The sequence below is a fragment of the Phodopus roborovskii genome, unplaced genomic scaffold, assembly GCF_943737965.1.
Source record: "Phodopus roborovskii unplaced genomic scaffold, PHOROB, whole genome shotgun sequence".
Taxonomy (NCBI): Eukaryota; Metazoa; Chordata; class Mammalia; order Rodentia; family Cricetidae; genus Phodopus; species Phodopus roborovskii.
In genome coordinates, this window is record NW_026126567.1 from 16723527 (window position 1) to 16750614 (window position 27088).

At 44.5% G+C, this 27088-nt stretch overlaps 1 protein-coding gene and 1 non-coding gene across 2 annotated transcripts; both read left to right on the forward strand.

Annotated features, from left to right (window-relative positions):
- The first annotated feature begins 67 nt into the window (after positions 1-67).
- Positions 68-26174, forward strand: Pop1 (POP1 homolog, ribonuclease P/MRP subunit). Its single transcript, XM_051202534.1, has 16 exons — positions 68-148; positions 2366-2509; positions 4656-4823; positions 6246-6421; positions 8373-8621; positions 10362-10449; positions 11510-11697; positions 12630-12886; positions 13481-13574; positions 15775-15886; positions 16531-16650; positions 20020-20135; positions 20817-21008; positions 22012-22166; positions 24427-24750; positions 25396-26174. The coding sequence occupies exons 2-16, from the start codon at positions 2368-2370 to the stop codon at positions 26036-26038; spliced, it is 3024 nt and encodes a 1007-aa protein (XP_051058491.1). The 5' UTR covers positions 68-148; positions 2366-2367; the 3' UTR covers positions 26039-26174.
- Positions 18152-18314, forward strand: LOC127235456 (U1 spliceosomal RNA). Its single transcript, XR_007835716.1, has one exon. It is a non-coding gene; the product is annotated as a U1 spliceosomal RNA (small nuclear RNA).
- Positions 26175-27088: the final 914 nt, after the last annotated feature.

Sequence of the window (27088 nt, forward strand, 5' to 3'; positions counted from 1 at the left end):
GGGCTCGCAGGGCACGATGGGAATTGTAGTTCTCGCGCGACTCTGGGACACGTGGAGGAAGCGGCGGTGTGGGCGCATGCGCTCTCGGCTCGCTCAGCGGCTGCCGTGGGAGCCTTCAGACGCGCGGAGTCCTCAGAGCGTCTGGCAGGTTGGTTGGTGGGGAGGCGCTGGCGCCCAACGGGGTCCGTCGGTTCGCGGGGGCCGAGTGTGGGGACGCATGCCTGCAGTGGCGGGGTCGGCTCAGGGCATCTTTCTCACGCCGAGGTCCGTGCTGCCCGGGCGGGCCCTCGGGAGCTGCACGCTCGGCTCGTCCTGGCCCTGCCAGGAAGAATCCGCCCTGGGAATGCGCTTGCATCCCTTTCCTGGTTCCCTAAAGGTCCGGGGTGGGTCATTGGGGGGGAACCCTGCGGAGGTGTGTTGTGTTGTCTGCCTTTTTTTGTCACCCCTTCGATCTGAGCGACCGGTGACTGGGGTGTGGTTGTGGCATGAGGTGAGGGCCTGGCTCCAGTTTTATGGGTTATCCCAACGCCTATGTTGGTTCAAAAGCCCCGGTTTCAGAGTGTCATCTAGTGTAGTTGTGGAAAAATGCATTCAGAAATGCATATTGTTTTTATTAAAATAACCTTTCAGGTCTTTATGTTGCGTTGCATTGGGTGTTGTTAAAAGTTAGGTCTCTAGTCAGCCCTATGTCTTGAATTTTATTTCAATAAAAGAAAACAGGTGTTTCAAATTTGGGAACTACCGAGTAAATCCATCTGATTGTTATGTTGTCAGTTTTTATGTGTTTCACGTGAAGTCAAAATCGTCTGTTGCTTTTACACGTTAAAGATATAGCTAGCTAGCCTCAGCTCAGTAGTCTACAGGGAAAGACCAATAATTTATCTTCAGTTTGGAGTCAGATGCTTTAATTATAATTTATTCTGGTGCCTTTTATTTCATCTAAGAACAAAGATAAAACGTTACAACTAATTTAATTTTAGTGATCCTGTCTCATGCCACTTTATGCAGGGTTAGCATTTGAGGTAGTTTAATTATTTGGCGATGCAAAATATGCCTGTTGGGACAGTTCCCAGTTCCATCAAGACATTTTTATGTTCTTTTTTTTTTTTTTTTTTTTTTTTTTTTGAGACAAGGTCATGATGTGTGACGCCCTGGCTGGCCTGGTACTTGCTGTGTAGCTCGGGGTTGGCCTCTTCTGCCCAGCTGGCCCTGAGTACCGGCTTTATAAGCACACAGCAGCACCACACTTTGCTAAGAAACATACTTCTTGTGGTGATGTCTTTCTTGCACAAATAAAGACTGTCTGGGGTTCAGAGCATGGAGCTTGCCACTAAGGTCTGGAGGTCTGTACAGACAGACAGGAATGATGTAGCTGGGTAGAAACAGGATGTAAGCAGGGACAAACAGGAAATTGCCCTCTTGTCTGCTGAGGTACTGAGGAGGTGAGGTGTGCTGTGTCTTGCTCCTTCTCTCTGGTCTCTCAGTGTTTCTCTCTACATCTGACTCCAGTGCAGCTGTTACACAGAAACCGAATCCCAGGGTGCATTTTTATCTGGTGCTTACAGCAACTATGAGGTGGGTGCTTGTCTCCGTTTTCCAGAGAGAAGTTAAGGCTTAGGTCTCAGCTCATACTTTGGCTGTACGTGGCCAAGCAGGGGTTGGAACACAAGTGCTACGGATAAATTCCTGCTTCAGTTGAAGGATTCCAGGTGTCCTTTATTCCACAGTAGATCGCGCCATCATTGGCGTGCAATCACTGCTGTGCTGGTCATTATTCCTCTGTTTTTGTTGGTCCAGTTTTTGTTGGTCCATGGGAGGGTGGAGAAGGATTCAGGGCCTCCGCTTCATGTAGGTAAAGGTCGTACTTTCTATTGAGATGAGTTTTGGGTATGGCTTCCATTTATGACTTCATCAGAATTTCTCTTTTTTTGGAGTGCCTGGTATAGATTAGTATGGAAACATTTTGGTATCCTCAAATGTTGAGTTAGGTAAATATTTATTAGATTCATTATTTTACCTCTATTATTTATTTGTGTGGGGACTTGGGGATGTGCCACGGTGGGCATATATATAGTGGTCAGAGGGCAACTTGGAGTAGGCCTTCCTTTGCACCGTGTGAGTCTCAGGAATTGAATGAAGGCCATCAAATTTGTCAGCAGGTACCTTCACGTGCTGAGCTATCTTGCTGACCCTTTTAAAAATCAAATCCTTTTGTTGTGTTTTGAAATACAGGCTCAGGTAGCCCAGGCTGGTCTTGTGCTGTGTGGCTAAGGATAACCTTGAACTCTGAGTCTCCTGTCTCTGCCTCTCAAATGCTGATGTGAGCAACTGTCTCCCTCTAGTAAGTGAATTGCTTTCCTTCCAGAAATGTCTAATGCAAAAGAAAGAAAACATGCTAAGAAAATGAGACACCAGCCCACGAATGTCACTTTAGCCTCTGGCTTTGGGGCTGACAGAGGTGGAGTGCGTCAATTTGGAGGAGGGAGACCTTCCCAATCTCAAAAACAAGGTATGAGGCACTCGCTGGTCTTCTCACTTCAGTCTGGGTTAAATTGCTTTTGCCAGCTTTGTTTGCTAGCCGTCATCTCAGAAGCGAACAATTTAAGTTGATTTAAAGAGATACAGAGAACTCTCCATATCTGCCTTCTCCTTGCAGTTCACCTGTAACCCCATATTAACAGGTAGAGAGCCGTGCCTGTCATCCCTGGTGTGTAGAGAGCCAGGGGGCTTCAGGTGCCTCAACTGAAATGTCAGTTACCAGCTGCTTGCCTCTTCAGACAGTGCCAGAGCATGGAGACTCTACAATAGAGTCGCGCAGGGAGCCCCAGCTGCCTGGGGTTTGACTCCCAGCTTGGGGGCGGTCACTTAACACTTTCGAATATCATTCTCTCTATATATTTGCAAAATAAAGGCAATAGAATCCACCAGTATGAATTGTTTCTACACCATAAAATTACAGCCTGGTAAATGCTCAGTGGGTCAGGTATTGAGTGGGTCAGGTGTTGAGTGGGAAATGCCCAGGCTAAGCCTGACAACCTGGGTTCCATTCCCTAAACACATGGTAGAAGGAGAGAACTGATTGTTTAAAAGTTGCCCTCTGACCTTCACTCATGTGCCATGTTTGAGTCAGTGTGATAATGATACCTAAAATTATTATCTGTATGAGATTAAGCTTTCTCTTTCACTCGTTATGAGTGTGTGTGTGTGTGTGTGTGTGTGTGTGAGTGAGTGAGAGAGAGAGAGAGGGGGGTACATATGGAAGGAGGGAGGAGAGAGACTTGTCGGTTTGCTGTTCACTCAGTGTTCACTTGACTTTGTGAGACAGACATGCTGCTGTAGTGTGGTCATGCATGTTTTAGATCTGATGTATTTGACTTAAGTTATACTTCTGTGTTTCCTAAGAGAAATAATAGTCATCATATCACCATTTAACCAATGTGGTAATCTCGGACCCTTGTGAAATGGTAGGGTGGAGGTGTTCACAGGACAGCAGTAGAGAACGCCAGTTCCAAAAGCTCATTTAGGGAGCAGAGAGCTTTAGGCCTGATCGAGTCAACATTAGGTTTGAATTCTCTCTCTCCCTCTCCCTGTCCCCCCCTCCCCTCTCCCCTCTTCCTTCCCCTCCCTCTCCCCTCCCTCTCCCCTCCCCTCCCCTCCCTCTTCCCTCCCCTCGCTCTCCCTTCCCCTCCCTCTCCCCTCCCCCTTCTTTCTCTCCCCTTCCCTGTCTCTCTCTCTCTCTGTGTAAGATTTGTTTATTATGTGTAAAGTGTTCTGTCTCAAGGTGTGCCTGCAAACCAGAAGAGGGCATCAGATATCCTTATAGATGGTTGTGAGCCACAGTGTGGATGCTAGGAATTGAACTCAGAACCTCTGGAAGAGCAGCCAGTGCTCTTAATCTCTGAGCCATCTCTCCAGCCCCTACATTTAAATTCTTAAGCTCTATATTTAGATCTAGAAATAGACAGCTACAACTTCCCACATATTATCTTATTTAAATTTTACAGGTACAAACCTTTTATTAATGTGTTTTAAGATTGTAGTGGCTTGATAATTGACATTCCAGTGGCATAAACAGGCCCCCCTGTAAAAGTCTCCACTTACCTTTCTCCTGTTTGCAAACGTTTATGCCATAGCAACTGTAGGGCTTAGATTAATAATTCATGTTACACTGGAAATCTCAAAGGGGAAAATTTTCTTGTTTCTGTTAACATGTCACATCAGTGTGATTACTGTTGTACCTGTCAGTATGTTACACTGACACGATTACCTGTTGTCCCTGTTAATGTGTCACACTGACATGACTACCTGTTGTGCTGCCTACTACTCACTTTGGGACTTGTGAAAGTCACCTTCCTACCCAAGATTTTTCTTTAAAAACAGGCAATGAGGCCTGTGAGATGGTCCAGAGGGTAAAAGCACTTGATAGGTGAGCCTGGTGACCTGAGTTCAGTCCTTAGGACCTGTGCTTGGACATAGACACACACACACACACACACACACACACACACACACACACACACACACACACACGGAGGATGGGTAAGTAATAAAAACCATAGGGTGGTTGTAGGGTTAACAAATTAATTCTCTCCTGTAACCCTGTTTCTGATATGGGTGACATACTTCTTTTTGTTTTGTCTTTGAAAATGTCCTAGAGCTTCATTCTGGAACCTCCCAGCAATTGCAAGTGAAGACGAGTCCCCACTTGCTTCCTGAGTCTGATGTGAATGAGCAATCTTCCTCCAAAATCATGTTCAAGAAAAAGGGAGGCTGGAAAGCAGGTCCTGAGGGCACATCTCAGGAGATCCCCAAGTATATAACTGGTAGGTGTTCGTAAGGGAGCGTGAGCTCTTGGTTTCTAGTGTCAGTGTGGGGGCTGCCTCCCTTCTCTCTGTTCTAACTGCCGCTCACCTCTAGCCTTACGTCCTCAAGCTGCCGGCTGTCCCCGCTTCAGATTCTCTGAGTGGTCTCATAAATCTATTCACAAGCTGTTCCCTAACTCCCATCTCCCTCCCCCCTAAAGTACCTCACACTCTTTGGCATGATGCTCTGCATGCTATAGAAACCAAGACTTTGAGCCTGGCCTGCAGGCTCTTGGCAACCTCAGCTTCATGACCTGTGATGCATCCCCTCCATCCCCACTGTTCCCTGAACTAACGTAACTTAGATGTTCTAGTATCTCCATTCCTTCTTAGATCAATTTGCTTCTTTCTCTAGCACCAAGTTCACAGAGAGATAATATACAGAGAGAAGCTTGAGACGATTCTGTTTTTTTAGTGAAGAAAACCAGTAATAATTATTACAAGTTTTGAAAAAGCAGGAAATGATAAAGAAAAACCCCCTTGTTATAATTTTTTCCCCTTTATTTATTTATTTTTTTTCATTTGTGAATGTTGCGCTTAAGAACAGTTATGATTAGGGGCTGGCGGGGACAGCGACTCAGTGGTAATGGCATTTGCTGTAAACACAGAACCTGAGTTTGAATCTCTAGTGCCCTTATGGAAAGCTGGGCATCGTTGACCCTGGAGCTCGCTGGCTGGCTGGTCCCCCTGTCCCAAGGGGATGAATCAGAGGACGCTAGGAACACACAGATGTCCTCCTTGGGCCTCTGCATGTATGAGCCCGGGTGCATGCAGCCACATACTCATGTCATGCATCATGTGCACACAGCTCGATACAGGATTAAAGAGAATGGAAAACACTGGTTGTGATTAGATTTCGAGACTATATGGTGCTTGCAATCTCTCTTCTTCAAAACTCCTAACGTTGGCTAACCTTTTTTACTAACTAGAATATTTAGGATGCTAGGAATTTTCCCCAACTAGAAAATGGAATTCTTACAGAACACCCCACCCCCACCCCACAACCCCTAACTATCCACCCCTGTCCCTCACCCCAAAAAGATAAAAAGCTGGGGGTGGTGGTGGTGGTGCATGTCTTCTTTAATCTCAGCACTCAGGGTATAGGGGTTGGAAGGGTGGGGGGCAGAGACCAGGCCAGCCTGGTCTACAGAGTGAGTTCCAGGACAGGCTCCAAAGCTACAGACAAACCATGTCTCGAAAAACCAAAAAATAAAAAATGAGAAAAAGAATTGGAAATGTTTTTGAAGACTCTTCTGGACTAGTATTGGGGCATACCTCACGGAGTCACAGTGTCCTGCTGTAAGCTACTCTTTGAGGTCTCATGCTGCTGAGAGACTGCTGCCTCAAGGCTTGCTGTTAGTGCCCTTGCCATTTTCTTCACAGCTTCTACATTCGCCCAGGCACGAGCAGCTGAGATCAGTGCTATGTTAAAAGCCGTGGCCCAGAAGTCGTCTAATTCACTGGTTTTCCAGACCCTTCCAAGGCACATGCGACGTAGAGCCATGAGCCACAATGTCAAACGCCTCCCTAGACGGTTGCAGGAGATAGCCAAAAAAGAGGTGGGTGTTTCACCTGGTGTTAATATTTAGGTTAGTAGTTCCTATAGAAATGTTAGCAAGTGTTGATGTGGGAGAATTTTAAGGAAATCAGCATGCCTACTGTGATATTCTTTTTTCTTTGCTTGAATATTTTTAATTTGAACTTTATCTAGCCCTGTCCACCTTCTCTAGCTACTTTAGCAGGTAGTTAGATACTGTAGCTGCTTTTAGTGGTTCTTTACTCCTAGCACTCAGGAAGCAGAGGCAGGATGATCTCTGTGGGTTTGAGACCAGCCTGGTCTACATAGTGAGTTTTTAGGGCAGCCAGGACAGCAAGTGAGACGATCTCATCCCAAAACAAGAGTTTAAAATACAGCAATGGAACTGCTCTGTTCTACTCCCTCTCTCCCTGGCCTGTCTCACGTAGCACAGGCTGGTCTTAAATTTAATATGTAGCTACGGAAGACCTTTAGAACTGATCTTCCTGCCTTTACGGCCCTAGTGCTGGGCTTACAGGGCCATCATAATGAGTGAAAACTTTCTTTCATTCTTCCTTTCTAAACAATATACATTTATTATTTTTATTTATGTGCATAAATGTTTTGCCTGCATGAGGATGTCAGGTACTCTGGAAATGAATTATAGACAGCTGCGAGCTGCCATGTGGGTGCTGGGAATTGAACCTGGGTCCTCTGGAAGAACAGCCAGTGCTCTTAACCACTGAGCCATCTGTCCTGCCCCGAAACCTCCTCTTTCTTAAAGATGTGGAATTAGTGAATTCGAGGGCTGTGAGATGGCTCGTCTAGTAAAGGCTCTTGCTGAGTTTGATCCCCAGGATCCACTCCCTTAGGGTGTCATCTGACCTCTTCATGTGAGCCATAGCCATGCCATGTGTGTGTAAACATGAAAACACACAATAAAATTTAAAGTAACTCTGATTCTCCCACCAGGTATGTACTTTAAATCCTGTGTTTTTAGAGTGTGGCCAGCTCAGAGCTGTTTGGCTCTTTTAAAGTTGAAAGCTTGAACTTGGTTTTAATTTTTATACAAATCCTAATTATGTTTGGGCTTTACTCTAAAATTGGTTAAGCTACCCATGTCTTTACTATAAGCATCAAAATGTGTTTACCAAGTGCCTGCTGTGTGTTGGTACTAGGCTGGGAGTGGGTTAGAATTCAGCATGTTGAAATTCTTATCTTACAAGGGGTTTGCAAATTATAAAGTGTTTGTTTTCAAAGAAGGTTAGTTTAATAATTGAAGAGATTGAAGTGTGGAAACTAACCAGGACTTTTGTACTTTTAGATTGAATGTGAGGTTTTTTTTTTAGTAGCAAAATGTAACATGCCTAAATGCAGTGACCACCTGGTATTCCGGTTTCACTGTTTCTGATCTTAAGTGAAGGTTAAAACAAGAAGCTAATGTTTGATTTATCTTGCTCTCTGCTGATAACCACATGAAGCTTATGTTACTGTGTTGAACATTTCTTTTTTTTTTTTTTCACTTGTTTGCTTTGTTCTACGTGCATAAATGTTTCCCTGCATGTGTATATGTATGTGCACGACGTACATGCCTGGCACTCAGGCAGTCAGAAAAGGGCACCAGAAGTTATGCATGGTTATGAGCCACCATGTAGGTGATGGGAATTGAACCTGGGTCTTTTGCAAGAGCAACATGTGCTGTAAACTGAGCCGTATCTCCAGCCCCGTGTGTTGATATTTTATGAGGCTTGCCCTGCAGTAAGTGTTGGAACTTTGCTCCCTTTTTCTAGCTCTCCTATCTCTGAAGTCTTCATACTTTTCATTGTCTCCTTCTCTAATCAACATCAGAGAAGAGCCCAAGCTAACCAGTTAAATAAACTGGCCTGTCGAGTCTCTACCCTGTGTACTTGTAGTTAGTCTTATGAATTCCTGATGCTCAACCTGATGCTCAGGTGCTTACGCAGAAGGGTCAGCCTTTCTTCTTTAAACCATAGGCAGAGAAAGCTGCTCACCAGAAGAAAGAACATTCAAAAAATAAATGCCACAAAGCCAGGAGATGTCACGTCAACCGGACGCTGGAATTCAACCGTAGACAGAAGAAGAATATATGGCTTGAGACTCACATCTGGCACGCCAAACGGTTTCATATGGTGAAGAAGTGGGGTTACTGCCTTGGGGAGAGGCCCACGTCCAAGAGCCACCGAGCCTGCTACCGCGCCATGACAAATCTCTGCCTCCTGCAGGTAAACTTGGGACCTTCCTAGTACTTGCTTTTAGAATTGTTCACGGTGTGATAGTCCTTTCTCTGAGGACTGGGCCTCAGAGACTGGATGCTGGGGATGGAGCAGCATTAGTGGGAGAGAGACGTCTAACAATTACTAGAAAATATATGGTTGTAAGGGATATGTGCTGTTCTTTTGTTTTGTTTTGTTTTGTTTTTGAGACCGGGTCTCAACACTAGTCAGTGCTGGACTAGAATAGCCTGTGTCCAGCTGGCTTCCGGTGCTTTACATGTGTTCACTCTTCATTCAGTCCTTACAACAATAGCATGAGGTTGGAAGTTTTTGTTTCACAGATGACAAGACTAAGTTACTGAGATCTGGGTAACTCACCCGTGACCGTGCAGCTCCTGAGCTTGGCATCAGGTGACCCAGTTGTACAAATTTGGGCGAGCTCCATCTGGTCACTGGTAACTGAGAGGGAGCCATTGTTGGTAGGCAGGAAGGCTTCTGTGCCCGTGATGGCAGAGGCTGCTCTGGATCTGTCCTAGGCACAGCTGTAATTCTGTCTTTCGGTTCTGATTGCTGAGTACACTGAACTTGCTTCAAGATGCTGTGGTTAGGGTTGGTTTGGGTGTCAGTGGTCCTGGCTTGACAGCTACTTCTGCTGAACTATATAGTGTTACACAGATGCCTGTCTTGGTGCTTTGGTGCCCTCTTTTGGGATGCCAGGAACAATAGGACTGATTGTAAGGTTGTAGGAAAGACTGTAGCTGTTGTTATAGATCTTTAGGATTCTTTATAACTCAATCCCTGTCTCTCTTCGTCTTACCTACAGTAGTAATATCTTACTCCTAGGTTTCCTTGTGCATTGCTTAGATGAGCAGAGCCAGGACAGAGTATGGGAGGGAGATGGGACAAATTGTTTATGTCAGAATTCTGCACTGTACTGTGTAACTCAGGTACTGCACTGGCTAGCCAAAGTTGTGGAATTCTCTGTCTTGTTCCTCACCTTATGTGGATCTGAGGAAAGAAAAACCCTTTATTTAGAAGCAGCAGTTTTTATAGCCCACTTTGAACTTGTCCGTGAGAGTGGGATAAAACTCAAATATGCTTGCTAAAATGTAGGACCCTGTATGTCGTAAATTAAATGAAGATTCATTTTGATTTTTGGCTCAGATTGGCTTGAGACTGTCTGCTAATGTAATAGGCAGACTGTAGGTTTTTGAGTTGTTGAAAAGCTGGCTTTGGGTGATTGGATTGGTTTTGTGTCTTAGAACAGGTTTTCTTTTTGCCAGCGGTGTTAGATCATATCCCCTCTGGAGCTGGACTTATGCAGTTGTGAACCACCCAGAACAGGTGCTGGGACTTGTGTCCTCTGCAAGAACAGTGCAAGCTCTTAACTTCATAGCCATCTCTTCTGTGTCCCTCAGCAGGTTTTCTGATATGGCATTGCCTTCTTAATATATATATATATATATATATATTTTTTTTTGAGATCAATTTATTATATACAGTGTTCTGTCTGTATGTATGCCTTTGTGCCAGAAGAGGGCACCAGATCTCATTACAGATGGTTGTGAGCCACCATATGGTAGCTGGGAATTGAATCCTGATCCTCTGGAAGAGCAGCCAGTGCTCTTAACCTCTGAGCCATCCCTCCTGTGTCCCTGAGCAGGTTTCTGAGATGGCATTGGCTTCTTAGCATTTTTTTTTAACCACATAACGTCATAGCATATTTAATTATGTTTCTCCTTTCTTCAGGACTTATCGTATTACTGTTGTTTGGAGTTGAAAGGCAAAGAGGAAGAAATACTGAAGGTGCTTTCTCAGATGTGTAGCACAGACACAGGTAATCTCTTCCACAGCCAGGATCTGCTTTAGTTTTTGTGTATTTTTGAATTAGTTGAATGAATGTCTGCTATCAGCATTTCACAGTTTAATATGAGAATGTGTGAGATATTCTTATTCACAGTGAGTATGTTAATGTAAGAAAGATTCAGTTGATATTTAAATTTTTTAAATTGTTTTTTATTAATTTATTTTTTACATTCCAATCCTAGTTTCCCCTCCCTCCTCTCCTCCCACTCCCCCATTCCCCTCCAATCCCACCTCTCATCTGCTCCTCGGAAAGGGTAAGGCCTCCCCTAGGAAGTCTCTGAGTCTGTCCCATCATCTCGTTGAGGCAGGACTAAGGCATCTCTCCACCCCCACATCCCTGTGTCTAGGCAGGGCATGATATCTCTCCATATAGAAGGGGCTCCACTAAGTCAGTTTATGTATTAGTGTTAGATCTTGGACCCACTGCCAGTGGCCTCATTCATATACTGTCCCAGTCACACCATTGTCACCTATATTAAGGGAGTCTAGTTGGGTCTTATGCAGGTTCCCCATTGTCAGACCTGAGTCAGTGATCTCTCACTAGCTGGGGTCAGCTGATTGTGTGGGTTTCCCCATCATGGTCTTGACTCCTTTGTTCATATTTTTGCTCCTCCCTCACGTCAATTGTACTCCAGGAGCTTGGCCCATTGGTTAGTTTCGGATTTCTGCATCTGTTTCCATCGTTTCTGGAAGAGGGTTCTAGCTGATATTTAAATCTTTAATATTTTTTTTTTTTTTTTTTGGTTTTTTGAGGCAGGGTTTCTCTCTGTAGCTTTAGAGCCTGTCTTTAATGATACTCTAATGTGTAAAGTGAGCCATTCTTCTGTGGAGTAAGCTTAGGTAGAAACAAGTTGAAACTCACTAAATCATTCATTTGAAAATCTCTCTTTGAGAACTTATTGTGTGTTGCAGCTTAAAAGAACCAGAGCTGCTTCTCTGATGGGGACAGAGTGGCTAACAGTGTGGCTCTCAGGAAGTAGTGCTGTGAGCAAACACTTGAGGTCTCAGTGTCTTGTTTGTGTTTGGTCCAGGACTGACTTTTGCTGCAGTTCACTGCTTGTCTGGGAAGAGGCAAGGGACTGTCATGCTTTACCGGGCAAATAAGTATCCCAGAGAAATGCTTGGGCCTGTTACGTTTATTTGGAAGTCTAAGAAGACCCCAGGGGATACTTCTGAGGATAGGCAGTTGTGGATCTGGCTTCATCCAACTCTTAAACTGGTACATTGTTCTGTTGCATTCTATTTATTTAATTATACAATGTGTGGGTACACATGTGGGGGTCAGAGGATCTGCTCTACCTTGTGGGTACCAGAGATCAAACTCATGTCATCAGATTTGGTGACAATCCCATTTACCTGCTGAGCCATCTCTGCTTATTGTCATATTCTTAATTACCATTGGAAGACAGTATTTTAAAAATTTCAGTGGTATTAAAGTTTGGCTTACAGATTGGTATGATGTTTTTTGTTTTTTTTTTTTTTAAATCAGTGAAAATTTTGTTTCCTTCCTTCCATCCTTCCTTCTATTTTTTGAGAAAAGGCCTGTGTAGCCCTTGCTACCCTGGGTTTGCTTTGTAGTCTAAACTGACCTCAAACTCAGAGATGTACACGCTTTGCTTCCAAGTGCTGGGATTAAAGCCATGTGCCACCATACCTGACTGGTATTTCTTTATTTAAAAAAAAAAAAAATCTTTTCATCTAAGACTATTGAACAAAGGATGGGTATATGTACCTTCAACATGATGATCTGATAAATATATACACATTATTTAATGATTGCCACAACGAACACATCCATTTTTATCAATTTGTAATTCAAACATTTTTTAAGAATGAATTTATTTCTATCTTATGTGTGTGGGTATTTCGCTTGCATGTATATCTGTGCATCACGTGGGTGCCTCGTGCCCGTGGAGGCCAGAAGATTCTGGCTGTCGAATTGCCTGAAACTGTAGTAACAGACATTAGCTCCTGTGTAGGTGAGACTTAAACCTGGGTCTTTTGCAAGAGCAGTCAGTGTTTTTAACCACTGAGAAATACCTCTCCCGCGCCCTTTGTTTAGAGGTGGTGTTTTTTTTCTGTTTTTCTGGACACGAGGTTTCCCTTTGTAGATTTCAAGGATTTAAAGCTGATGTGTAACCACTTCCTTAGGCTGTCCTGGAGGAAATGAAAACTATGTGCCACTGTTCAGAATCCATCAACTCAAGTGTCAGTGTTCCTGACCCACTCCTGACACCAGCCCAAGAAGAAAGTCAGCCTGAACTAGCGGACGACAAAATTGGCAAGAAAAGAAAAAGGAAAGATGATGAAGGAAGTGCTAAACCAACTAAGAGAACTATCGGTGATGGGACTAGAGACCCGTGTCAGCCACGTTCGTGGGTCTCTCCTACTACAGGGATTGTCATCAGGTAGGGGCTGAGTTTACTGTGAGACTTGTGGATATTTTGAGTGGAGATTTCACTCCCCTCTTTTATTCCTTTTGGTTTATCAAGACAGGGTTTCTCTATGCAGCTGTGGCTGTCCTTGGAACTCACTGTGCACCCCAGGCTGGCCTCAAACTCAGATCTGCTTGTCTCCGCCTCCCGGGTGCTGGGGCTAAAGGCATATTATGCCTGGCTATGACTTGTCCTGTGTGCTACCATGTCTGTTGTGATTTGTCCTATTTTTTGCCAGTGGTATAGATGAAGTGTGACCCTAATTGGTCTTAATAAAAACCTGGAGTCAGATATTCGAGTGAAAGCTGGAAGATCAGAGAAGCAGAGCAGCCAGCCACTAGAGGGACTTCTTACCTCTTGTAATCCTCTGACCAAAGGGGCAAGAGCCTGTCTCTACCTCCCTACTGCTGGGATCAACCACCACTGCCTGGCCTCTATGGCTAACTAGTAGCTAGCTCTGCCCTTTGATCTCCAGGCAAGCTTCATTTGTTAGAACATAAAATATCACACAACATATAGACATCATCTGTGATGGAAGTTTCTGTTTAATGAATGGTCTTTTCTCAGTGATTTGACAATGGAGATGAACAGGTTCCGGCTGATTGGTCCTCTTTCCCACTGTATCCTGACCTCGGCACTGAGGGCTGCTCCTCTGCACACAGTGAGTAAATGTGACCGTCATGCTAGTCCAGGCAGATTTGTATCTCATTTCCTTGACTCACCCATTTGCTTTCTGCCCCTTGAACATTCTGTCATGCTACTCTTGGCTGGGCTAAAAGTTCCTCATCCTTCAAGTTTCCCCTTGCCTCATCCAATCTGTATTCCCTGTTCTGTGGCATCCTGCACTTACCTCCGCTTACTATCGAGTCTTGTGTGTGTGTAACATCTGTGTCTCTTATTGGTCTCTATGACTTCTGATGGTAGACAGGCGCGGTCCTGCCCTCTACTCGTCTGCAGTGCTTAGCATAGTCCCTAGCACACAGAGAAAGGTCCTCTATGTGCTTTAAGGAGTAAAGATTTTATTATTTAAATTTGTCAATCCCAGTTCTCCCCCCAAACCTCAGCCCATCCTCTTTCTGCTCCTCAGGGAGAGTGAGGCCTTCTGTGGGGAGTCTTCAAAGTCTGCCATATCATTTGGGGCAGGGCTGAGAGAATATCTATCCCTCTATGTGGAATGGGCTCCCAAAGTCCATTTGTATCCTAGGGATAAATACGATTCATTACCAGAGGCCCCAGTCCTCCTAACTAACATCCACATTCAGGGGCTCTGGGTCAGTCCTATGCTGGTTTCCCAGCTATCATTCTGGGGTGCATGAGCTCCTCCTTGGTCAGGTCAGCTGTTTCCGTGGGTTTCTCCAGCCTGGTCTTGACCCCTTTGCTCATCACTCCTCCCTCTCTGTAAATGTATTTCAGGAGTTCAGCTCAGTGTTTAGCTGTGGGTGTCTGCTTCCATCAGCTACTAGATGAAGGCTCTAGGATGGCATATAAGGTAGTCATCAATCTCATTATCGTGGAAGGGCATTAAAGGTAGCCTCTCCACTATTGCTTAGATTGTTAGTTGGGTTCATCCTTGTAGATTTCTGGGCATTTCCCTAGTGTCAGATTTCTCCTTAAATCTATAATGGGTCCCTCTAGTATGGTAGCTCTTTTCTTGTTCTTCTCTATTCTTTTCCTGTCTCAATCTTCCTGTTCCCTCATGCCCACCTCTCCCCTCCTCTTCTCCCCTCTCTTTCTCTTAACTCCCTCTCCCCTCCCTCCATGCTCCCAGTTTGCTTAGGAGATCTTGTCCCTTTCTCCTTCTCCAGGGGACCATGTATGTCTCTCTTAGGGTCGTCCTTGTTTCCTAGCTTTTTTGGCAGTGTGAATTGTAGGCTGGTAATCCTTTGCTCTATGTCTAAAATCCATATATGAGTGAGTACATACTGTGTTTGTCTTTTTGTGACTGGGTTACCTCACTCAGGATGGTTTCTTCTAGTTCCATCCATTTCCCTGTGAATTTCAGGATTCCATTGTGTTTTTCCACTGAGTAGTACTCCATTGTGTAAATGTACCAATTTTCTCCATCCTTTCTTCAGTTCGGGGGCATCTAGTTGCTTCCAGGTTCTGGCTATTACAAATAATGCTGCTATGAACATAGTAATTCCACTCTTAGGCATGTACCCAGAAGATGCACATTCATACAAGGACATCTGGAGTAAAGATTTGAACTCAGGTTTGCCTCTAGAGCCTAACCCTCTTAGCCCTGCTGCTTGTGTTCTATGAGGTGAGTGGCACCTGCCTTACAAGTTAACCCTTCAGGGGCCAGGGGACTCTCAGCACAAACCATAGCTCTTGGTTGTCATGTCTGTCTTGCAGCTAGTATTTGAGATACTTTGGAAACCTTGCTAAATCCCAGTCTTGCTAAGAGGTTAGTGAAGTGTATGTATCTTGCCCAATGTTGTGAAGAATAGCGCAGTGGGTTTTGCTTGCAGTTTTTCACTGATTTGGTGAGAAATGCACATTTTTATTATCTAAATTAGATGAAGGCGGTGAAAATGGGCGAGGCCCAGTGTCTCTGTTGGAATTGTGCACAAGAGTGTGGCAATGCGTAATTGAGTCGTGTCTTTGAAAAGCATGGCTGTATATCTGCACATGTGAAATCTCTAATTAGTGTTTAGTCTGGTAGTAATTGCTGTCTTGAGGACAGTTGTATTTTCACTGCTGCTCTTTGTGAAATAGCTATTCTCACACCCAGAAACAAAGGGGGTAGAGCCTATGTGTTACAACCGTGCTGTAGTATAGAGGTTGTCCGGACTGGCTCACACGCAGGTATTAGGTCTGGCTCATCATTTTTCTGCTGAGGTGGAGCTCTTGTTTTCCAGGGGGAAGAGGATGCAGAGGAGACACCCCATCACTGGTGGAGTGACACTTCGAAGAGCTCTGATGGAGTTTTCCTTCATCAAAGACAAGAAGCAGTGTTTCAGTTGTTGGGAGGTAGGAAGAGGGGGTATCTGGTTGTGCTGGGGAGGAAGGGAAGGCAGGAGTAGGAAGTGGCTCAGGACAGCAGCTTGCAGTTGGCCCCTATTGAGTAGTTTTGCTTTTCATCCAAGATTAAAGCATTGTAACCATGTGTATGAAATAAAACGTCATTTGGACTCTAAATAGCTAGCCTTCTGAAGTTATGAGTGACCATCAGGTGCTAACGTAATGTCTGTACTTAGTGCCTCTTGTATGCACACAGCTGATGGGAAACGTATGTGTTCATATTGTAAGATGATAATTTTTATGTCTTTTAAATTTTATTTTGCAAGAAACTTTATTTTTATTTCCCAAGCATATTAATGTATTTTAAAATAATTATCCCAAGAAAATAGTTTCACTGGAAAAATCTGAGATTTCCAAATACAAGATTGCAATAATATGTATTATGACTTTTTTTTAGTGATTTTTTTTTTTTTTAAAACTTACTACATTTATTTGCGTGTGTGTGTGTAAGTCCTCTTTTTCACTCAGGGAGTAGACTTAGATCTTCAGACTGGGCAGCAAGCACCTTTACTCACTGAGCCATATTGCCTGCCCTGTGGGAGCCTTTTTGTAAGCTTGCTTTTTATGCATTCCTTCTGTTTGTTTTGTTGAAGGGATATCGTCACCAGCGGAAATCCCTGCAGGTTCTATTCTGGGGTTGACAGTTGGGGATCCGAGAGTAAATTTGCCACCACAGCGGTCTAGAGCTTTGCCACATCTGGAAAGATACCAAGGTACAGTGCTTGCCACGTTCCTTGTTGGGCTGTCAGGTCCCATGAGGAATGTCATCTCTGCTGCTGGTGTGGTGGCTGCACCAGGTGCATGTCTGAGGATGTGGTGCGGGAGTGTCTCTTAGGGAGGCGTAGGCCACACACCTAGCTGTTTTTTTTTTTCTAAAGTGTGTCTCTTGGAACTTCAAAATTTAACTGAGGAAGGGACGTGCACCCGCAGCTGGTCTTGTGCTCTTTGGAAGCCTCTGTCTGACCATACAGATGATCCAGGTTCGAATCCTGGCAAGGCCATCCCAGGTGCTGAAGTATCAGACCACATGGTTTTTGACAGAGTAGAGGGGCCCACGAGAGCTATGGCTGGGAGGGTGGGATTCGCTGTCATTGAACTAGGAGAGTAATTTAAACTGGCTTGTGAACTTTGGGAGAGAGCATTTAAGTGTATACCATAACTTCACAATTTTGTCTTTAACCTCTGTGCATGTAGTTAGCTAGCTTACCAGGGACCGATAAGTGGCCCTGTCAGAGTTCCACATAAAAGGTGGCTGAGTGGATTTGAAGACACGGGTAAGTCAGTCACTGTGGACCCTCAGACTTTATTGCTGCTGCTGTCTGGTTTAGTGAAACTGTGGAAGGTGGAGAGTCTCCTGGGGATTACCTGTGGGGCTCCTCAAAGTCACCGGTAAACTCTCTATCGCTCTGGCTACCTCATACCCGCTTTTGAATGGGCAGTTCTAACATCTTTTCTAACAGGTTTAACATGAATCTGTTAAAAAGTGTGAAAAATGTGATTTGGGTTCTACTGTAAAATCTACCCTTGTGTTATTAGACATTGTTGTGGATCTTATTATAGCCTGTGTTTGTTGCTGTTTTTTTGAGACGGTCTCACTGGGTACCCCTGGCTGACCTGGAACCCCCTATGTAGAGCAGGTTGGCCTTGAACTCACAGAGCTTTGTCTACCTCTGCCTCCCGTTTTAAGTACTGAAATTCCTTTGAGGATATATTTTGATGTTGAGCTACATAACGAAGTATACTTTTGGGCTGGGGAATGTAGCTCAGTAGAATGGCTGCCTAGCATGTGAGTGGCCCTAGTTCAGTCCCTAGTTGTTTTGAGATAAGGACTTCTTATGTAGCTATGACTGGCCTGGAACTTGTTATCTAACCCAGGCTGGCCTTGAACCATGTCAGTGTACACTTCATGGGGAATTAGTTGAACTAGTCTTACATCAGTGTTTTTAATATCTCATCTAGGCAGTTAAATCAAAAGGAAGGGTAGAGGTACATTTTGGGTTAGGTCAATTAAAAGATCAGTCATTAAAAGAAGCTCAGTTCCTTGACCAAATCCAGATGCTGCTAGCCTGCAGAGGAGAGTTTGCCTGCTTTGGGTAACAAGCTCCTTGTTTTCTTGTATAAACTGGATCTTAGGCAGTTTAAAGGAAAAGGTTCCTAGAAGCCTGGCTGTGTTCTCATGCTCTGGAGAGGTTTGCCTCTTCAGAGTTAATTATTATACTTAGCTGGCAGGGGAGATCCCATGATCATGATGGTTGTTTTCTCAGGGTGAGGCTTATCCATTGCACCCTGATGTGCCGACCCCTGTGATTTCTCCAAGTGTGGGAAACCCTGCTGCGTAATTTGTGGTAGTGGGGAACTTTGTTTGCGCTCTTCCTGGGGGTGGGGGGAATTAATAACGTGTTTTTATAACACTTTTCAACTTCATTAACAGGGCAGTTTACTGTGTAAGTAAGTGGTCTTCAAGGTGAGTTGTAGCCTGGGGATAGAGCTCTAGCCTAACATCACATGGCCCTGGGTTCAATGCCAGCACTGGGAAAGTGGAATGAAACTCTCAAACCACATTTGTTCTGTATGTTCTGCTTTATTTGCTATCTTTAGCAGTTGCTGATGTGCTCCGGTAGACTCTCTGAACTGGTCCTTGCCAGAAAAGAGCTTGCTTTAACCCTTGGCCTTGGAAGCAGGAAGTGTGGCTCAGTGGCAGTGGATATACTAAGTGTGTGTGTTGTAAGCGTGTACTCTGCCTTCCCTACACTCACTGGCTAGCAGCAAACAAACCAAAACAGAAGGGAAGGAAAGAATGAGTTGCATTGTCTGTGTAGGCTCATTTAAAGGATTTCTCTTGAAATAACCCTTCCTTTGGCTGTATGTCCGTGCCATACCAGGGCGCAGTGGACTGTAGGAGCTCATTTTACACCACTGTGAGGAAAAACTAGACGTTTCAGTGGAAGCTGTCCTGTCCCCAACACAGTGAGTTGAAGGCTGTAGCTTCCTTCCCTGCTAACCTTCATGCTTTCACGGTCTATGGTGTTGCCTTCTCCAGGTGTCATGTGGTTGGACTCACAAGTGGGTGGCCTTCTCAGATTGCCTTTCTCTTGGTGACGTGTACCTAAGAGTGCTCGTTTCCTATGACTTTGTGGCACATTCCTTTTAGTCCCTCACCAGAATATTTGAAGATGAGCTGGTGCTTTGTTTCCTGAGAGTTCCCTCTTTTGTCTACAACTCAGTCCTGCCCGGAGCTCTGTAGGGCTGCATTCTGGGTTGGCCAGGACTTCTGGGGATGGGGCTCCTGTCCTACCTACGCTGGCATTGTGGCCATCCCCGGTACTCAGCCTCTGCACCTTAGACCTCACTGCTCTGTCTCCAAGAGGAAGAGCAGTTTATAGATGCCAGTGCAGGTGTCTTCTCTGGTCTCCATCGTTTTAATTTGTTCCCCCCCCCCCCCGAAATCTGTCATGCCCCTTACCTCGTCATATCCAACTTATTTTTTCCCCCAGCCAGCAGACCCACACGGGTATGTGCTTTTGAGTGAGTTTCTGTGTTGTTATTTTGGAACAACACTCCCTCCCCCTGTTGTTTTAATCAGTCTAACAGAATTAGATCTGAAGGACTTTTTTCTGTCATGTTTAAGTGACTGTGTGTGGAAGTGTCATGTCAATGTAAGTGTTCATTGCTGAAAACCCTCCTTTCTGGTATTCTAAGCGCAGTGTAGCTTGCTCAAGAAACAGTATGGTTCACAAACATTGCTCTCTTTAAAGAAATGGCAAAGTGTGTTTTATAGACAGGAGTGAACAGTATGAACAAAGTTATAAGAGACCCGAGGGAAAGGGTAACAGAAGGTGTCTTCTAGAATTTCATTATCTTAAATCCAAGGGGCAACTTATAATTGTTAGTATTATAATTGTGTGCCTGCACAAAAGTTAACATCATAAAATATTACAAAGACAAGTGTTATTTCATAGACTAGGAAACCAAATGTAAGAATAACTTAAACTATGAAATATTTCCCTGTAAGCACAGGCCTCCAGCATTGGAGATTGAAGGAATGAAAGTGTGGTTTGAAGGCTGTTTCTTTTCCCTCTTAGATAATGAGCAAGTTAGACAGCTGCTTCTGGAGGGTGTGCCCTTGGAGTGTGCGCATAGCTTTATCTGGAACCACGATATCTGTAGGAGTGTCACAGAGAATAAAATCTCAGATCAGGTAACTAATGTGCCAGGATTACCGGTAAGCTCATGAATGACAGGGGACAGTCACCCTCCTAGAGACCCTACAGAATGATTTTATGTTTCACATAGTCCCGTGCACTTTATTGGCTGACATAGAATTCACTTTGTAGACCAGGCTGGCCTCAAATCCACAGAGGTCCTCCTGCCTCTGCCTTCCAAGTACTAGGACTAAAGGTATGCTCCACCACTGCCTGGCTGCTTCATTTTTTTTAAAGTTCTCATTCCCCTTAAGTATGAAGTTTACAATGATTGTGCTCTCACCAGAGCCGGCATAGTGTTAGGTACTGACAGGTGATTAGGGCATTAGGAAGCCTAAGGAATGCCCAGGACACTGAGGCTGGCTTACTGTGTGAAGAAGCTGATGTTTGAATTTACTCTGATGGGGCAGGGTCAAGGCTACAGTGGGGGAGGGGTGTCAGGAAGTAAGAAATTATACACACACACATTTGGAGCCTGTTCTGGAACTTACTCTGTACACCAGGCTGGCCTAGAACTTACAGAGATCCTGTCTCCTGTGTGCTGGGTTTAAAAGGCATGCACCACCACCGCTTTGGCATGCTTTCCCTTTTAAACTTGCTCCTATGGTGATCCAGAAGATCTAGTAAGATCTACAAGACAGTGGCTGTTTGTATTGACTTGTTTTCTTCCCCTGTAGGATTTAAACCGGATGAGAAGTGAATTGCTGGTGCCAGGCTCACAGCTTGTTTTAGGGCCTCGTGAATCCAAAATACCTATCCTTTTGATCCAGCAGCCAGGGAAAGTGACTGGTGAAGACCGCCTGGGCTGGGGAAGTGGCTGGGATGTACTCCTTCCCAAGGGTTGGGGCATGGCTTTTTGGATTCCATTCGTAAGTTGCCTTTTGATCTCAGCTACTGTTTGCAATGTTTAAAACACAGTGATTAGCATCTTAACTGTATAGCTAACTCAGGTATTTCCAGACACACTTACTTTATGTTTTGATCATTCTATCTACCTTTGTCCTATAAACTGTTCCCAGGTACCTTCCCACAGGCCAGCCTGGTCTTCAGAGTGAGTTCCAGGACAGTCAGGGCGGTTACACAGAGAAACAGATTAAAAGAATAGTAACAATAATAATGTATTTTGAACTTGAATAAGTTTGTGAGCTCAGCGTTTACAGTAGTATAGAGCACACTGCTGTGGTTTTTAAATGCTAACTATGAACATATACTTAGCAGCCAATGTTTTTATTAATCTGTGTTGTATTTTCTGGTTTAAGCATTATTTTGCTAAAGATGGTAAGAGGCATGCCAGGGTCAGGCTGCTAGGTTTGCACAGGTAGTTAATTTTTACCTGGTGCAAGGAGGAGTCTGTTAATCATTTAAGAAGGGTTTTTCTTTTTCTGTTTTTAGTTCCCCTTATTTTTTTATTACAGGATTTTTATTTTACCTGTTTAGTCCTGAGAGTTGAACTGAAGGTCTTAGGCAGGCTAGGAAGCACTCTGTCAGCTTCATTTCCAGGCAATTAGGTATTATTTCATTCACATAGAAAAGATACGGTCCTCACCTACCCAGGAGCTGCACACCTTTTGCCTGTCATCCGCCTAGGAAGTTAAGCATACCGACTCCCTGGCCATGCTTCATGACCCTCCTACCAGTGTCTGTCCCCTCCATGCATACTCTCATGCCTTTACCAACCTCTGTAAAGTACACGTTTTTAACTCTATATCTTACTGTATATACTCTTCTGCAACCTGTTGTTCATAGGTATTGAGGTTTTTGTTTTTTCCCCACGTTGACATTCCATTTATACAACTGTGTGGTGTTTGGTTGTAAGATTATCCTAACGTGTGTTAAACAGTTTCTCGCTTCAAGTCTTGACATTCCTTTCAGGTCTACCAAGGTGCAAGAGTTGGGGGTTTAAAAGAGGCTATGGTGCATTCTCAGTATAGAAGGTCACCTAACATCCCAGGTGACTTCCCAGACTGCCTTGCTGGGGTTCAGTTTGCTGAAGAGCAAGCTAAGGATCTTCTGGAAAAGTACAAAAGGTAAGAAAGGAACTGCTCTTCTGGTCTGTTTCCAGGGATGGGAAGTGACTGCTTGAATTGCCTAATGGCTTGGGGATTACTGCAGTAGCCCTGTGTGTTGTGCAAGCTTCCTCTTGAGCTCTCTTACCAAGAGGTGGCTAAGAAGATAATGCTTTGGCCAGGAGCTCCTCTTTTGACCCTTTGAGTCCCATCTGGTACAACACTTCTCATGGTTACTTTCTGATTTGAATGATGGACATCTGAAATTTCGGATACTTGCTAATAGATCTCACCAGTAACCCCATCTCTACTCTTGTGGAAACCGTGCTTAAAAACAAAAACAAAAAAACCTGATTTTAGAACAGTACTGATTTATAAGAGTTTAGTGAAACCATTGAGGTAGTTAAGACACCTTAATCTGGTACTGTTCTGCCATCCCAACAGACATGCACAGTTTTTAATATTTTAGTATTTATCCTTGTAGCCTTTTTAAAAAATCTGTCTTTCATTGGAAATGAGCAAATGAGAGCCCTAGGAATCTGTGTTCCCATTATATTGTAGGTTTCTAGAAACACAGAAACTCTGTCTCATGTGTGGTGCCTGTGGATCTAGCCATATATTTGTCTGACTCACTCACTCATCTAACACATTTATTTCAGTCCTCCTATTGGACCCAACACCACTCTAGACACCATGGCTCTCACAGGCACAGGCAGGGTAGACTTAAGTCTGTCCCTGACTTAACATTGGCTATTCAAAGAGAGAATAGAGTGTAATCTTTTTGATAATTTCATACATTGTATTTGCTGCTCCGTTGTCCTCACTTAGCCCCCTCCCTATTCCTGCTGACCTCCTCCTTCCCAAGTCGTCCTGTTTTCCTGTCCTTTCTTGTTTGTTTGTATGAATATGGGTATTTATTTAAGCATGGGCAACTTAACAATGGCTACACCACTGAAGACTCGAGACCCTGGTGAGTCCCTGCTGGAGTTTGGACAAGCTTGACCTCTGCAGGTCTTGTGTAGGTAGCCTGTGTGTCCATGTCCAGAAGACAGTGTGACATAGGACTCACCCCTTCAGTTCTGTGTCTTTCTCTGCACCACTGTTCCCTGTCCTCCAGGGGATGATGTAGATGTCCTGTTTATGGCCAAGCACACAATGGTTGCTAACTCTCTGTTCTTTGGCAAGTTGTTAGATGTCGCATTAATTGCCGCCCACTGCAAAAAGCAGCTCCTCTGATTGTGGTTGAGAGTAGCGCTAGTCTGTAAGGATAAACAAATATTTAGGAGGCAGTTTGACTACAGGTCCATATAGCACATCAATTCTCAACCTGTGGGTCAGACCCCCTCAGGGGTCAAATATCAGATATTTACATAATTACTGCTGTGTCCATAACAGCAGTGAAATTACAGTTAAGTAGTATTGAAGATAATTTTATAATGCTTATGTCACCACAGTGATAGGAAGGTGAGGAACCGCAGATTTAACAGAGAATTAGTAGTTCAACAATTCTTCCCAAGGACCTGTGGGTTACAGTGAAACTTCTCCCTTACTTCTGAACTGGTGTGTCCTGCCACCCTCTAAGAACACAGCATCCTATCTGTGTCCTGTGTGTCGTTCTGCTGCACACATAGTGTACACAGTCCTCTTTTTTACTCGCGTTTAGTTGCGTTGTTAGGTCAGAACTGAGGGAGAAGCCTTGTAAATCTCCAGGGGTAGCAGTGCCTAACCCCAGGAGCACCATGTATGTGGGGCTCTCCGGGTAGACACTGCAGTGCTGATTTGGTTTTCAGAGGCCACACACATACGCAGATGTGCTATCTATTAAAAACAAAGATCTGGGCGTGGTGGTGCACACTTTTTAACTCAGCACAGGGGAGGCAGAGGCAGGTGGATCTGAGTTTGGAGCCAGCCTGGTGTACAACAGTGAGTTCTAGGCAGGTCAGGACTGCATAGACCGACCTTGTCTCCAAAACACACATGCACGCACACACAGCGACAACAAAACAATAGGACCTGGGTGGTGGTGGTGCACGAGTTCTATCCGAGCACTTGGGAAGCAGAGACAGGCAGATCTGAGTTTGAGGCCATCCTCATCTACAGTGTGAGTACCAGGACAGCCAAGGCTATACAGGGAAACCCTGACTCGAAGGGGGAGGGGAGGGGGGGGGGGAGAAGGAGCTCAAGAGCAGGATTGTGTGTTATTGCTTGGAAGTGTATAATAATGGTCCTGGCTGTTTTAATTCTCTTCAGTTGTTTAAAATTGATTTCTGTTTCTCATTAGACGCCCTCCTGCCAAAAGGCCCAACTATGTTAAGCTTGGCACACTGGCACCTTTCTGCTGTCCCTGGGAGCAGCTGACTCAGGACTGGGAGTCCAGGGTTCAGGCCCCGATGCCTGGTGTCCAGGACGACCCAAGGCGACTCGGAGTGACTTTTGTCCCTGAAGAGATCTGTCAGTTGTCTAATGAGGCAGGCATATCTGGAAACCACCCCACGAAGCCAGAAGTCTCAGGCTGTGAGGCACAGGCAGGGACTGAAGTAGTCCTGGGGCCGGGTGCCAGTGAGAGCCACATTGCTGCCACCGGTAGCCAGCTCTGCGTTCTTCGGTAAGTGTAGGCATGCAGCCACATACATTGCATTGTCTTCTGTATTGAACGTGCTCCGAGATGGGAAAGTTACCATTCTTCTGTATGTTTGCTTATCGGTGACTTTCTAAAAGAGAGCCATTTCTTTGAAATGGGAAACAGGTCAGTATTTGGGTAGTGACTGAAGATACTGTCCTAAACTGAGTGATCTTGATTGGTGACAAGCTTCTCTTCTGAGGGAGCTGCTCCAGTTCCTGGGGTTTTTTTGGGGGGATGGCATGGGGGGGGGGGAAGAGGCCATCAGTCATTCGTTGTCATGGTGATTGCGCTGCTTCTGTATGCAGTGAGCATTATCCTTGACGCTGCTGTGGGCTGGGTTCCTTTTTGGCATTCTAGAGCATGCTGCCATTTTGATTACTGCTCCCCTTTCCCATCATTTATCTTAAGAATTTTACACCCTTCTTTCTCCTCAAATTCTCAACCTCTTGCTTTGATTATAACCCTGAGGTTTATTCCATTTTTCTATAAACCTTTTTGGTACCTTTTTTTTTTTTCTTCAGTTTTTCAGAAAGGCAGGCATGTGAAAAGAAGAATGTTAGTTATATGTATATTGTATGCTTTAAATGGTTTTTAATTGTAATTTTCTATGTCTCTTATGTCCTATAGGAATAGGAAATTACTGAGACAGCTCTCTGCTTGGTGTGGGTCGGGTTCTGAGGCCAGGCAGGCTCCTTGCAGAGGCCAGCAAGAATTGACCAGAAAGGCCTGCTCGTCCATTCTGGACGATTTCCCCAGAGCCCTGGTGTGGGTCAGGCTGTCCCTGCTCAGGAAGGGCAGCCCCGAGCCTCGCACCATGATCTGTGTCCCATCTGAGGAGGACCTACTCCAGCTCAGGCAGGATCAGTGTTACCATGGACCCCGGGAATCTAAACACAGCGACCCATTTAAGAGCCTGATTCTGAAACAGAAAGAAGAGAGGAAAATGGAGAAGCGGCAGAGCCAAGAACACTCAGTCCCCAGGGGCCCGGTGGCGGGGGCGCCCGCGGCTGGGCAGGCAGCTCTGACACAGGGGCTGTGGTCAGGACCTCTCCCAGGACTAACTTCACACTGCTCCCGCCTCCTCCTGGGCTTTGTTACACAGGGAGACTTTTCTATGGCTGTTGGCTGTGGAGAAGCCCTGGGCTTTGTTAGTGTGACCGGCTTGCTGGAAATGCTGTCCAGCCAGCCGGCGGCCACAAGGGGCCTGGTGCTGCTGCGACCTCCCACCTCGCTGCAGTATCGGTTTGCGAGAGTTGCCATTGAGGTGTGAATTCGGGGTCACGGCATGGCTGCATATAGATTATAGCTATGTTTGTCAAGTCCCATAGAGAGTGCTGGCTGACTTAGGCTACAATGTGAAAACTGCTAAGAAACAAGAATTAAAATTATATAGATGATAATCTCTTTACCTTATCCTCATAATCTGAGTCTGTCTTTTCCTGTCCTGGGAGTATGTCTACTTGTTTAACATGTTAGTTGAACATCATTAAACCCCCTATGAGCTAACCACATTTTATGATTAACATGTATAAATAATATTTCTAATTAAAATACCCCTCCATGACTTCCAAAGAGCCCATGCAGAAGCTCCTATCTTACTAAAATTAAGTGGTTACGGAATATGAGTATTATCCTAGACCCTGTAACAAAAACCATAGCTTATTTATTTTACTCTCACTATGAGGTATAATAACTAGTTCAATCTGCTTATGACAGACTTAAAATCATTAATTGCTTATTCATATAGCACTGGTTATTGCAGCTATTGTAATTCAAACCCCATGAAGCTTTATAGGAGCACCAACACTAATAAATGGTCCTACATCATCACGTTATTCTGCCTAGCCAATACTAATTATGAACAAAGTCACAAACTATAACCATAGCTGGCGCCCTTCAAATAGTATTTCCTATACTAGCTGTATTATGATTTCAAGGCAGTCTACAAATCTAGCTCTCCCTCCCTCAATCTGATCAGAGAACTACTAATTACAGTCTCATTATTCTCCTGATCAAATACTTCTATTATTCTTATAGGTATCAATATCTCAATTATAGCCTTATACTCACCATATATAGTAATCACTACTCAATGAGGAAAAATTACATATCACATAAGCAGTCTCCAACCCTCACACATGAGAATTAACACTTACGATAGATATTACATGTCACACCCTTAATTCTACTAACAATTAACCCCAAACTAATTATAGGCCTCACACTACGTGGATATAGTTTACAAAAAACGTCAGACTGAATCTGAAGGCAGGAGATAATACTCCTTATCTACCATGAAGGTACACAAGGGCTGCTAACG

What these genes read in the sequence shown, in the direction of transcription:
- Pop1 (XM_051202534.1), top strand. Translation starts at nt 2,368, where the DNA reads ATGTCTAATGCAAAAGAAAGAAAACATGCTAAGAAAATGAGACACCAG. An exon ending in TGGCTTTTTGGATTCCATTC is followed by an intron (nt 21,009 to 22,011) that starts GTAAGTTGCCTT and finishes CATTCCTTTCAG; the next exon opens with GTCTACCAAGGTGCAAGAGT. An exon ending in CTTCTGGAAAAGTACAAAAG is followed by an intron (nt 22,167 to 24,426) that starts GTAAGAAAGGAA and finishes GTTTCTCATTAG; the next exon opens with ACGCCCTCCTGCCAAAAGGC.